General features: G+C 38.6%; 1 protein-coding gene across 1 annotated transcript; it reads left to right on the top strand.

Moving 5' to 3' along the window:
• The first annotated feature begins 1256 nt into the window (after positions 1-1256).
• On the top strand, positions 1257-14286 carry LOC141900395 (large ribosomal subunit protein uL24-like). The gene is made up of 4 exons (XM_074787277.1): positions 1257-1412; positions 4570-4745; positions 5263-5403; positions 14127-14286. The coding sequence occupies exons 2-4, from the start codon at positions 4578-4580 to the stop codon at positions 14247-14249; spliced, it is 432 nt and encodes a 143-aa protein (XP_074643378.1). The 5' UTR covers positions 1257-1412; positions 4570-4577; the 3' UTR covers positions 14250-14286.
• The last annotated feature ends 414 nt before the right edge of the window (positions 14287-14700 follow it).

Raw genomic sequence — 14700 nt, forward strand, 5'->3', positions numbered from 1 at the left:
TTTTGTTTGAGTCGTTAATTTCTTTGAGCCAAATGGAAGAATAAAGAGCTTTTATTTTAGACTGCAGTAGATTAATTATCTTTTTGGGATGGTTTGACCCTTGATTGCACCAAACACCTGAGAGGTCGAGGCATTCCAGAAGTGAGTGGAGACTTGTGCACCAGTTCTGGGTTGAGTGCATGGACGTTAGGTTTTCAAGATATGCTTTATATCAAAAATTCATAGTCTTTATGAATTTTTGTTTATATACCATAGTCGAACTGTCTATTTTACAGATGCGCAGCCAGTAATTGACCATGAGTGGCAAGAAGGTTACAAGTAGAGGGAACTGTCCCAGATCACCACGAACAGCAGCATTAACGGAGCGTTTCTTTACCCCGAGTAGATATTTGCCAAATTTGATGAACAATTTTTCGCAGGGTAGAGAGTTACAGATATCGTAAAAGTTAGATGGGTCTAATTTAGTGATATAGGCGGAGCCCCATATCTCACAACAGTACCCAATGATGGGGCGTATGAGGCTATTGAAAAGGCTGTAGGCTGTGGTTAGATTGTTTCTGATGTCTATGGTTTTCAATTTAAACAGGGCTTTCGAAGCATTATCACAGAGAGTTTCGCAGGCATTCTAATTTAGTGATATAGGCGGAGCCCCATATCTCACAACAGTACCCAATGATGGGGCGTATGAGGCTATTGAAAAGGCTGTAGGCTGTGGTTAGATTGTTTCTGATGTCTATGGTTTTCAATTTAAACAGGGCTTTCGAAGCATTATCACAGAGAGTTTCGCAGGCATTGTTGAATTTGCCAGAGGGGCAGAATGTAATGCCAAGGTAGCTATAGCTTTTAACGATTTCTATATTAGCGCCAGCGGACGGACACCCGTACTGTAAATAAGTCGTATCTCGGATGTCATATGTCGTATCTCGTATGTTGCATCTCATATCTCGTATGTTATATCTCATATCTCGTATGTCGTCTGAGGTCTTCCATACTTAAGTACCGCTAATAGCCGAAAGTCGTTGATTTATGTGAAATTTACACACAGCGCCACCCGTTGGTAGTAAAAGTCACCCGAGCTATACGGGTGTTAAATAGATACGCTAGCAAACCGGCATTCTCATAATGAAACCCGCCGTCTGCCCGGGGAGGTCTTGCCGACCGGCGGGTGCCGCATGTTAACGGAACACAGAAATCTATTGTTGATTTTAATGCAAAATTGAAAAATGGTGGCATTGGGCGGATAGCCGAAATATATAAAAGATTGTCGTGAATAGGCTACAGTCAGACCGAGGTCGAATGCCAAACTAGCGTAGGAAAAAAAAAACATTTGAATACGAAGACGGTTCCTCTCGGTACATAGCAAGCCGGAAGTGAACAGCCTTTCGCATCAAACTGGTCGAAGTGAAGTTAAGGTGTGTGATTTTAACGAATTTAATCCGCTAACATCGCGTCGAGGATAACAATTTCAATGTATTTTATGATGGGCCTTAATTTGTTGTATTTTGATTTATCCATTTTGAAGGCTAAACCCTTTCTACATGTACACCTAAAAGTGCGAAATGTGTGATAAGATACGATAGATTATTTCAACCGATTGGTCATATCGGCTTTCCTCGCTAGGTATTTGTTGCTGGTTTTCCTTGATATCTGTGAATTCACATACTGTCCATTTGCTAATCGATGGGACCGGATTTCCCTGATATTTTTGCCGAATTTTTGGGGCATCACTAATTTTGCTTTAACCACGTCCCTCAAAAACGCTGACAACTGAGTAGGCCTAGCCGTTAAAAGTGCAGATCCGCACTTCTCGTAAATGGTTCAATAAATTACATTAAATAACACTGTTTCAGTACAGTGGTTTATTTGATGATATCTTCACTTGTAAGTAGATTTTTAGACTGGATTTTGTCTCGAGATCGTCACGATTTTTTGGACCAAACACCATATTGGACGGGTAAATCTGAAGTGAAGATTTGTTTAGAATATTTGCTGAAACAATATTTCATGAAAAACTCAATTTGAGGAAGAAAAATAGAAATTTCTTATTAATTTCAACGAACATATTAGACAATTTGGCTAGAATTAATAACCCCAGTGACAGTTGACAAAAAAGTGATAAGTTTTATGCACTGATTAACCTCACATCGTTTCAGCAAATACTTTAGACAAATCTTCACTTTAGATTTACCAATCCAATATGGCGTCCTTTTGACAAATCATCCCGATTCCGAGTTAAAAACCTCGCCAAAAATCTACTTTCTAGTGAAGATATCATAATACAAATCACTGCATTGGATTCCGTGAGACATTCAGAAGCTAGAACAGTGATTTATAATTCAGTATATTGTGTCCATCGCGAGAGGTATGGATCTGCACTTATACCGGCCTAGCCCTATCCACTGCACTTGCTGATGGGCTTGGGATACACTTCTGGGGGTTATTGATATTGTCTCTTTGTTTTGAGTGGTTTATTAAAAATAGAAAACCATAGCAAAAATGTTCTAAAGTTGAAGATGTGCTGTGTGTCAATTTCCGACTTCAAGAATCCTGCGTTGAGACAGATTTTGATAGGAAAATCGATTGAAAAAATCTGGACCTTGGAATTTCAGCCAACTTTGTTGATTTTCGACTTTGAGCTGTCAGACTTATGTCAGTCCACTGCCTTCGATATGAAGTATTCTAATTATTGGGAACAATATGAAGACAGTTCCATGTTGACTGCATAAGCCACGTCAAAACTTACCACTTATGCCCGGGTTACGCGTCTACACCATCGGTGAAACACAGGTTCCATTAGGAACCGGGTTGTTAGAAACCCTTCTTGAAAAAGAAGGGTACACTTGCATTTAACCCGTGTATGTGTTAAACTCTGTGTAGACGGTAAACCTGAATTCGATGCAGTGTTTGGGAGTCACAATTGAACTTGGACAGCAGAATGTTGATTCGTGCTAACGAAGTTGAGTCACGTGAAGACGCTACTCAGGGAGCGTCCAGAAATTACGTACCTCATAATCTCCAGTTTTTCTGACCCCCTCCCCCTTGTACCACCTTTGTACCTAATTAAATTCACTGACCCCCTCATAGGTACGTACCATGTTACCCATGACCCCCCAATTATATTGATGCAAAGAACACAATTCAAAATATTAAGAATATAAATACCTGATTCCAACAAGTGGGTGAAAGATCGATACGGGTGCCTGGTATGGAGAATTCCCAGTTGAAGTCTACTATAAGTCACTTGAACAAGTCACTGAAAGCCGATAAAACACCAGTATCGGCTATTTTCATTTGAGTTTGGGTGCATAAAGTACGCACCAAGATTGATTAACACCCCCTCCCTCAAAGTACGTACCTTTTTGCCTGACCCCTCCCCCCATGTACCACTGTGTACCAAAATTCAGTAACCCCCTCCCCCAATCAGAGGGACGTAATTTTTGGATGCTCCCTCACTGCGTTTTCGTCAAAACCTAGTCCCATTAAGCCAGTGTAGATGTGTTAACATTACTACATATAACTGCTGCGTCGATAGCGATACACTGTGTACACAAGTCAAGCTCTTTCAATACAGTGTATGAAGCGCCGCTTTTTTTTTTGGTTTCATGACTGACATATCTGCCTGTTTTGATATAAGCTGATTTTCAATCGTACTGAAAATAAGAATACTTGGGCCTAAATGTTGGCTGGCAATAAATAGTACTGTTTTCCGAAGAATGTTTCAATCCTAACTTCCCTTACTCCATCTTGATCTGACTCATGCGCAGTGTACTGTAGTTGGTAATTAAGTATCCAAAATATCCTAAGATATACTAGGCCTTAAAAGGGTCTTTTGTTAGTACGATTGAGTCTTTTTTGCAGGGTTTTGTAGAATGAGTGAGAATGCAGTGTTCTCCATAATGGGATTTTGAGGGGCGAGCCGCCCCTTGAAAATCTGCCCTATTATTTTTTGCCGCCCTTCTATAAAAGTCAAGCGCCCCTTCAAAAAAATTGATCTACTTTGTCCCAATAAGCTGAAACACTACTGAGGTACGTCAATAATTGTATAAATAGAGTGAGTCAGACAAACCTTCACACCAAATAAACTAATTACATACATCAATAAATGTAGAAACGGCTCACCACGAAGCTACGTGGTGGCGCTCAGGTATGCCTATAAATACCCTGGGATTTCCTGGCATGCTAAAAATTTTAAAAAAATCAATGCGTGCGAAGGTCCCGACACTGCAGCCTCAGCCGCTGAATTAACGAAATCAGCGGCCTCAACTTGTCAGGTTTCAATGCCCGTAGATAAACTTTTTTTATGATAAGCAAAAATTTTTTCCAAAATTAGGAACAAAAAGCTAGTTGATTATGATCCCAAATGCTGTGAAAATGCATCTGAGCAACTGCAAATAGAAAATTTTTCTGGGAGAGGAAATTTTTCCCAGACCCCCTTATCCTGATAAATGCTCGTGCCTTCCGCACTCGTTCTCCTGTACATACCGCCCCAGAGAATATTGTTGCAATGGAGAACACTGAGATAGGTATTTCATAATATAATTTGTTCATTTTTTATTTTGTTCACTACAGGCCTCACCATGAAGTTCAACAAGATGGTTTCTTCTTCACGAAGGAAAAATAGAAAACGTCACTTCAATGCTCCATCGCATGTACGACGAAAGATCATGAGTTCTCCTTTGTCGAAGGAACTGAGACAAAAATACAATGTCAGGAGCATCCCGATCAGGAAGGATGATGAAGTGCAGGTATATCTCCTGGTGTGCCAATCACTGTTCCTACAAAATATATATTTAACAGTTTGTTGCTTATTACTTCGTTTCGATGTCCTTCGACCGAAAGTTATATTTGGGCTTCTGAAATACATTTGACAGGGAATAAAGGGCTGCCAGAGTTCCATGCTGTTTTGCCCATGATGTTGTGGTCTCTGGGATCGATGTAAATTTGATCTAATAATATTGGGGGGATGGGTGAGCTTAATAGACTGGTTGCGTGTCGAATTCTGAACCTATGGTTGCCTGTTAATGCTATGATGAATTACTCAACTGCATGGCTCCTTTCTGCAAGTAAACCACCTCATCATTAGGGCCCCTCGAAAATACCCTTTTGTTTTTTTTATGAAACGAAAAGGAATAACTGCAATTTACGATCAAACTTTTACTGTTCATTATGACAGCCTGGTTATGATATAATGTACATTGCATTACAGAGTGATTATGACATATTGTGGTATACAAATTGTTGCATTCTACATTTATTTCATAGGTTGTCCGTGGGCATTTCAAGGGTCAACAAGTTGGTAAAGTTGTTCAGGTTTATCGTAAAAAGTTTGTCATTTACATTGAAAGAATTCATCGTGACAAAGCCAATGGCGCCACTGTTAATGTAGGCATCCATCCTTCAAAGGTAAGAAATAGTTGACATTATGGTCGAAGTTTTGCTGAAATGCACAACCTGTACCAATTGCTCATTCGTCTGTGTGAAGTGTAAGCCTTCTACCTACTACATTCGTGTAAACAAGATGAAAATGAATTGTGTTTTCAATGATACGGGGCTTCGACTTTTACCATATTCAGATTAGTTGCTCAGACCTGCCAACCATTCTGTTTATCCCCGGAATGGTTACGTAAATTCAAGTGGAATTAGTCTTACTTTTTTCCAGAAATGTTACCTATTTCATTAAGATTCAAAATCCGGGAAATTTTTTACCCTAACGTTTGAATAAATTTCATTTATTAGGCCAAAAAAAAAGATGTCTTGTTTCTCATGATTTTGAAATCCCACCCGCATCGGAAAAATCGGCAAATTAGCGATAAAAATAAAGTCCGCCCCCCCGCATCATAGCTCGAAAATAAATGTGTTTTTTATAAAAATTAAAGTCCGACCGCATTGATATAATACGCATATCGTCATCTTTTTATCATTTTATTTCTCTATGAACGTATCGAGAAAAGTTGATCATATAAATATCATCGGCACCACACTGGTGACTCGAACTCATATCAATGGAGTCGGTTACCGTAGGCCTAAATGTCAAATGCCAAGGTCGCTGTGGAGCTTGATTTCTGGCGTGATTCTTATTTCGAAGCGATTTCTCTTGGTAAAATGTGGTGCTCCGGTTAAATAGAAATAAAAAACTACCTCCCGCATCTGAAGAAAATATGTCAGAGGGATATTTTTATTGATATAATAGAAATAAAAAGACACCTCCCGCATCTCCAAAAAAAATTCAAACAGTTCTTTTAATTTCTACTTTTTTTTAAAAAGTACATAAAAATAAAAACCGCCCGCCCTCGTCATGGTAAAAAACAAAAGTGTGATGAGAAACGAGGCATCTTTTTTTTGGCTTTACACTAACAAAAGTTGCCATATTGTTCATTCACTTGCTTCTGCGGTAAATCACGCCAGAATAAATTTTTAACTATCTGTGGTGGACCACTGACTGCTTTGTGACCCGCAATTGTGAAGTTTCGTCAGCTACCACCGTCTGTTTAAGCCAAAGTGGCACCTGGTGTGGATAATTCTGTCATATCTGAGGCAGAGTTTTCTTCAGATCCATCATCTCAATCTTAGCCTAGTGACACACACAAAATTCTGAGCTTGAGACTGAACGTACAGAAGTGGGTCCCGCCAAAAAAATATTTGATTTTGATAGATGAAATTTTGATTTTTGTGTATATACCGTCTCATAGTCTGGATAGCAACGAAATGCTTGATTAACGTAATTGTTAATTCAGAATGAGATAAATATAGATTCCTTTTTATTCATAGCTAATAAAACGTTTTTAGGCCAGCCGTAGGCTGAGCCTATTACTATACAAATGGAGCGAATTTAAATGACATGGTTTCCACACAAAAGGCTCTTTTGCTTGCAAAGTGAGGGCATATTCGAACAAATCACGTATTTAAGCGTAAATATCCTCGGAATCGTAGCGAGCAGAATTTTGAAATAGGCTTTCATAAAAATGTTTTCTGCATTTTTCACGAAAATAAAATCGGGAAAATTTCAATTTTTATCAGCCAATCAGGAAGTTGTGTCTTCCCTGTGATTGGTTTATCTAAAAATATCAGCAGCTGTTCACGTGAATTATCGTGATTTCATTACTGGCGCTTTTGCGCATGACGTCATGTATCAACACGCGACAATACTTCCGCGTTCGCTACGTGTTCGCTGATTGGCCCATTTACTGGGAAATTCCACAGAAGCCTAATGTGGTTTGTTACAAGCGCTGTGATTGGCCCGACCCGATTCTGGCACGGCTTTAGCTTAGTGGGTTCGAATCCCTTGACGGGAGAAGATGATGGATCCTATCGATGCTATCAACAAATAAGTTTCCCGGTTGGGCAGCTGCGGATATCTACCGAAAGTGTTGCGGTTCGATATTTCGAGGTTTCTTTGAATTTTGGAGTGATATTGCAATCCGGTAAACACCGGCGGTAGATTGTGAAAACCCATTGCTTGATATTTGTACTACTTAATCAACGAAAAGCGTCGGGGCCGCGCCAGGAGTTTTCGCGATTCAAGTAGCTCAATAGCCTACTTCTTCGTGTTCGTCCACCTCCGCAATTTTCACTCCGCCGATCTCTGACACGGCTCTGTCGCCGTCGGCGCTGTGATTGCACTATTCGTACCACCAAAATTTTTTATTTCTATATCAGGGAGGTCTGGAGGATAAAAAAGTCAAAATTTGGATATCACATAGGCCTGATTTCATCGAATAAGTCGACCATGGTCGTTACGTTTCCGTACTTATTACCACCTAAAACCGTGGGAACAATTTTGTCACAACCAACATTTCGTTTACAGAAATCAGGTGTTCACGTGAACCCGCGGTATCGTCTATTGTTTTACTTCCGGGTTTTATTTTAAGATTTAAAATCGTATTTCAAGATCGATTTCTATGAAATCTTTAGTTGATTTGGTGTTTGGGAGGAATTTTTATTTGCTCTACAGAAAATTCATCCTTGACAATTGCGCAAGGTTCGCAAAAAATTTCTTTTCCCAAATCGAGTGTATGAACTTGATATGCTAATTAGCCATGTGCTCGAATTGCAAATTCAATCAAATTTTATTCTGCCAAAAAAAATGTTAAATCCAATTCGCTTTCCGAGAGTTAATGGTATGCTGCATGGAACAAAGTTGTTTTGAGATGGGTCTTGAAGCTATTGAGTCAAGAGATAACCATCTAGATAGTTCGTGAGAGTTCCAAAGTTTTGAAGACGCTTCAAGGTAATGTCTTGATATTTGGTTTATACGTGTATCTACCCTAGACACATCTTCAGGCCAAAAACTGGCCCTGTCAGATTCAAGATGGCCGACTGGCAGCCATTGTTGTTCGCCAAAATCAGCACTTTTTACACATTTTAGAAGTTTTCGAGGGAAATTTTGAAGACACTTTTATCAATAACCTTGATCATTCGTATGTATTTGTATCCCCCAAGGGCCCATCGGCATGAGAAAAATTGGGTCGATCGGACTCAAGATGGCCGTCCTGTGACCTTTTTTGTTCCCAAAAATGTTAATTTTGGCCTGAATTCTGAGTCCTGTAGCTTTCTAATGGTGTGCCATTTTTCATTGCAATTTGTAATGGGTATTCTTTGGAAAAGGATCTTTTATATCCGAGAGGGTATTTTTTACCAGGCAATTATGACGCAATTGGCGGCCATCTTGGGGTCATCAGTACTCATTTATAGGTGGAAAAAAAGTTTTGCCACATCATTTTGATACTTAAGCATATTTTGCTACCATAATTAATTGGAAAGTTGTAGCTCATGACATGTTCTATGATTGAGGTGAGTTTCAAGCTCATTGGTTTTTGTTTATGGCCACCAGGGGGCGTTGAACAATACAATAACTTAGTATTTCTATATTACATTCGTACCTATGCATATTTTGCTACCACAATCAATTGGAAAGTTGTAGCTCATGACATGGTCTATGATCTTGGTGAGTTTTAAGCTCATTGGTTTTTTGTATATGGCCACCAGGGGCGTTGAACAATACAATAACTTAGTATTTCTATATTACATTCGCTCCTGCTGTCTGTGTTAACACACGATTGTACTATGTAAATGACATTGAGCAGGGAGTGTATATTGATAAATATAACCCACAGATTACATCATTTATAAAAAGCAAATCTGACAGGCTGGCCATTGTGCCCCTTGGGGCTCTTGTTTTTATTTAGTCCTAAAACATATAATATTTTTTATAAATGTTGTAGATAAACATTGATTGAACCTATACTTGTGTTATTATTACACCGTATTCAGGCGCTTTTCTAGCACCGCTGGCGCAATAGGCGCACCTATATTCTTGATTCGAATGACTCGAGTCATACCAACACTGTTTCATGTTGGTTAGTTCGGATAGGCTATATCGCCGTTAAAATTAATGTCTTGCAACTTTTTCAATAGTTCCAAAGTTAGTTTTACACCGCATCTAGTTGGAGTTACGTCGAAAAGCTCATCGTGTAGATCGTATTTTCGAATATCTACGTAAATACGATGATCGTGACTAGATCTATAGATTTTGATAAAGTTCGAACGACCAACGGTCATCGCGCCTACGCAAGCGATATCTTCTTTAACGCGCGCAATTTTGTGTTCGATATCGGCTTTACAATAATCTATATGTAGCCACTCTTGGAGATCTAGCGAAATACCGTTCTTAGTGGGGTACAGTTGTTTTCTTCGCTCGCAACACTCGTAAGATCGTAAATCTATACGTTTTACCTCCTGCCACGTTTTCGCACTCGCATACACAAGCGAGCCTAGATAGTGAGGCTCGGGGTCATTGTTCCAGGTATTAAGATAAACTTTCGATGGGCCTGCTAATGCGTTGTCATTTACGATTGAACCTATAAAACAATAAAAAATATTCTATATCGGTATGTGGCTAAAAATGATTACCGGTTTCGAATACGGAAATAGTAGTAGAAACTTACTAAAGTCGAGTTTAAGCGAGGGGTGTTTTCTTTTCCTAGATTGAAGAGAGGCCTTTGCTCAAATCAGTGTGCTTGACATTTCTAAGGTAGTTTGTCCACTAGTCGAATCCATCTGGGCGATACAGGTCGTTGTTGACGAATGATTAGTTTATGAATTTACAACACGTTTTTATTGTCTGAAAATAACTTGTCCGATCACGATTTACGGTTTCACTTGTTGTTGCGAAATATTTTTCGCCAAAACTTGTTCATGTCGAAACTTGTTTCACAATGGCTGTTAAAAGACTCCATCTTGGAAGTATCCCCCACTTCCCCTCCTCTCACACACACGCATAGGATCGCGTAATAGTGGCGCCATCTAGGGAATTAATCAGACCACTAAATCGATTTGGGAATTTACATAGTCAGTCAATGATTTAAATTTTCGCGCCAAAAAAGAAAAAAATATCTTCAATAATCTTATGAAAAAAATCTTAAGAAAAATATCTTAAAGAAATCTTATGTCACTTCCGGTCACCATCTTGGATGACGTCACTTCCGGTATTATGTCACTTCCGGTGTGACGTCATCCCTCCCTAATCCCTCACTCCACACACACGCACTGTCCCATAGTGAAGGACCCTAACTACTCTTGTCAGTGCTAAAACTTAGGTTATTGATATTTAAGTGACTTGGGAACATTTCAGGGATGAAAATCTTCCTTCCGAAGACAGATTTTTGACTTTTTAGTTTCACTTCATCGTCCTTAAGAATGGTGTTGATATGGGTCACAAAGTTCTGAGATCGGTAGATCACAGCGGCCGTAAAAGCACTATGAATTGTAAAAGCGTCCATTATGTGTTTTCTCGATCTCCATTTAAGAAGACATGAAAATGGAATCAATAATTGTATCTATTTGAATAGTAAACATTGTATTGACTGAACGGTTTACAAGGAAGAAGCCGATTGTGATGTAGAATTGGCCCATGTGTTTTACGTGAGGCCGGAGCCGAGTTTTTGACTTGTGGCTGCATCCGGGACTGATCGTGTTCCAGGTGCTACTGGCCCAATTCAATTCAAAGGTTGATTCTGTGGACCAACTTCGGGAAGATTAAATGAAGAAATCCCACACTTCGAATTAAAATTGTACGATCAAATTTATTATTATGAAACCACAACGTTTCGGCTGTTGACTAACAGCCATCATCAGGTGGAATGTAGAATAGTAGAAACCTCGGGGAGATTGTGTCAATTGCAGGGATGAGAATTCCCTGTGGATTTCGGTATTGAAAATTATCATTTTTCCAAATAGTCCAAACATGATGTAAAAGTATGGGTGGGGGGGTGATGATGGTTTCACTTAACTGGTCTGGTGTGATTGTTAATCAGGTGAACCGTAAAATTAAACTTTCTGCCTTTGGTACAAAATAACATCCAAACAAGGCTTAGTCACCAAAATCAACGAAGCCATTATGCACGGCGTAGTTTGCAGTATTTACTTAAACTTGGAGCTGTGATGATAGCGCCCTCGTTTTAGTAACACGTGAAGCTCACCAAAATCAACGAAGCCGTTAATCTTAGATAAAGGATATTCTCTTCATAAAAGAAAGATTAGTTTGAACATATTTGAAATAAAATTTTTGTATGGAACAGAGTTTGTATGGAACTTAGAATACTTTCTCATCTCCGGATACAGCTAGATTTGATTTCGGCTCCAGCTACAAAAATATAAATATGACATCTGAGATGCTTTAGATTTGACGAAACCTTATAATCTATTAGGAGGCTTATAATTTATGATGTTTATATGTATTTCATTTCAAAATCTATTAGGCCTACCTAAAATGTGTTATGTATTTACCTTCTCTTCCTTGTATGGACAACTGTTCGTCATTTAAAATCTAGTTACCTTATACTTTTATAACATGCATTTCCTTTTATGTCAAGTATAAGCTGATAGAACTACTTACTAAACCAATGTATGGTCTGGTATGTGGTGGATATGATTAACTCCTTCAATTCACTAACTTCTGCACTGAATCTAACAGAGCCCATGGGCACCTTGTATATGATTTGTGTAGACCTGGTTTGATTTCCATCATGACGTCATAGCATTCGTTGAATATGTAAGTTAGGTGAATCAGCAGATGCGCATTATTTCGCTAAACATAATGGCGGCGCAATTTGAAGAGGTTTATATTCTGTCTCATCATTTCTAGCGCCAATGCTGATACTCAAGGTGTATGATATAACGATTTATTGCGTGCGAAGTGTTCAATGATTCATGTTGTTTTGAAATCACGTGCATAATGTAACGTTGCATCAAGATATCTGACAAAATTCTGGTTTCAAATTGCAGAAATTTACTTCCGTGTTCGCCAACGGCTGATTCACTGATGATACTGATCAGCTGATAGCATCGAATTTTTTAAGATGAGTCTGATATTTACACGACTGGAATAATTGTTTTATCATCATTAATTGAAGTCATTTATTGACGTTCGCACTTACGATCCGTTTTGGAGCCTGATTATCTGTATTAGTTTTTTAATCGCCGCACAGTGATGAGCGTTTGCGTAAGTAACAGTCGTGAACAGTCGTGTGTACGATATCGCCTTATACTTTCGTGTTCACTGCGTGTGTGTATTAGTTAACGCGCGCTACGGTGTATATCACGCGTAACAATGATTTGTCTTGAGTGAAGATGTAACCTTGCCTGCCCACTCAAAACAATCCTATCGTGAAATTATTAAAAAACATGGCAGTCGATAAACTTAATTTTCGTCAGTAACCGGCACTGGCCTCAAATTTGCATACTAGAAGCTACATGACAAATTTTTTACTTCTCACCAGTTTAGCGAGCCACTAGACCATTGGTCCTTTATTTAATTACTATTTATATCGATTTTAAAGGGTAAATACTATTTAATTCTTAACGAGAAGAAATTCACGTTTATATATATATAACGACCTAATATCTGTCACATCGAAAAAAGTATATCTTTTTACGACCAAGTCGTAAATTAGTCATTTATTTATCCTTCACTTTGTGCCTATAGTTCACATACCACCTGTTGTGGCACTTTTTATTCTACGTTTATCATGTCATATAAAACAGTAGCATCAGTATACAATGGTAAGAGTTCACAATCCAAAGACAATTCTTAAATGATTAAATACCCTATGAAATGTCTAGTGAAATGCCTGGAAACTGTAAGCGCTTGTGTCAGAGATGACGTCAGAAACACACACCTGCTCACATAAACAATTACAGTGAGCACGTGCTGAAATTGCCGATGTGAAAGTCGTATTTCTCAGTAATGGCTGAACTAAAATTCAAACCAGTTGCATATTTGATATAAGTTGATATGTCACATATGAAAATAACTTTTTACAATGTGCTATTTGGACAGCATTTGCTCTTTAAGCTTGTTGATTTCGTCTGATCAATAAATAACCTTTGTGTCAGCCGATAAACATGCGTCACTCAATTCAGTTTCTCGAATATGGAAAATCTTGGAAATTATTTGGAGCACCTTTAACATGACTCCTCTATAAATCTTTACCATTGAACAAGTCAAAGTTAACCCCTCTTTGGCGGTACTCTATACATCTTAAATCACTGATATGAATGGGTGGTTGACTGTATTCCCATGGAAAGGTGAATTAAAGACAAGTATACCTTGATTTAACGTCACCCTGAGGATTCCTTATTTTGGCTGTTAAAGGAGTGTCGCGGTAAATCGGGGTTTTAAGTCAAGTCACTCAAATACCTACGCTATACCTACTATCTGCTCGGAACATACATCTATGTATATTGATGTGATGAATTTAAGGCACATTCTAAAAACATACTGTCAAAATTAAAAACTTGTAAATTGAAAAAATATTGTAATACATTTGTGTATGGTTATACTAGGAGATTACGTTGGTGGTGGCGCTATGCGAGAGGCGGTAAATCGGGAGTTTTCCTGCACATTTTAGATACAAATGTTCAGTTTCCGATGAAATGTAGTTGGTGGATCGGGGGGGGGGGGGCGGCGTTAGATCGAGGTATGATTGTATTATGACCGTGAAAGGAGGGGATGGTCTTCAAGCTGCGATCAACCACATCAAATAACAGATGTTCGCAATGGTTGAGTTCGCTAAAAGTACAAACAATGATGAAGTTGTGCTAACAGATTTATTTTTGTGACTTTCCAGGTTGTTGTTGTAAAATTAAAGATGGATAAGGACAGAAAAAAGATTCTGGAACGTAAAGCAAGAAGCAGACAGGATGCTGATAAGGGAAAGCATACCGAAGAATCTATCATGGAAACTGCTTGAATGTTTGCGTGAATAATAATCGAAGAAAAACAATTCATCTGAATTTTAGTTCATATTTATGTTGGTTCTTTAAGAGTTTTAGGCCAGCTGTAGGCTGCTCCGATTGCAATACAAATGGAGAGAATTTAAATGTTATGGTTTCCAGAGGAAAAGCCCATTGACTGCACTGCACGACTGAGTATATATTGAATTGGTACAAATCATTCGTTAAAGCATTATCCGTTCACCACTCCGTAGGGAGCTGAATTTAGAAAAGGGGCCCTCCTTTTACATGTGGTTTTTTGCCAACATCTGAGCGCAGAGATATGATGAGCATATCTGATCATCAGATTTATAAAACCATTCTCAATGCAAAGTCTCGAATGATTAGCTTAGCCGCCTGAATCGGCAGGTTTTCATGTGAAACTGCTGACGGCTAATGTTCTATTTCAGGGTTTTATTTTAAGATTTA

This window comes from Tubulanus polymorphus, chromosome 2, assembly GCF_964204645.1.
Source record: "Tubulanus polymorphus chromosome 2, tnTubPoly1.2, whole genome shotgun sequence".
Classification (NCBI taxonomy): Eukaryota; Metazoa; Nemertea; class Palaeonemertea; order Tubulaniformes; family Tubulanidae; genus Tubulanus; species Tubulanus polymorphus.

Bases quoted from the DNA above. Each gene is read 5' to 3' on its own strand.
- LOC141900395 (XM_074787277.1), top strand. From the start codon at position 4,578: ATGAAGTTCAACAAGATGGTTTCTTCTTCACGAAGGAAAAATAGAAAA. The intron at 4,746-5,262 runs GTATATCTCCTG...TTTATTTCATAG, and splicing joins GGAAGGATGATGAAGTGCAG to GTTGTCCGTGGGCATTTCAA. The intron at 5,404-14,126 runs GTAAGAAATAGT...GTGACTTTCCAG, and splicing joins TAGGCATCCATCCTTCAAAG to GTTGTTGTTGTAAAATTAAA.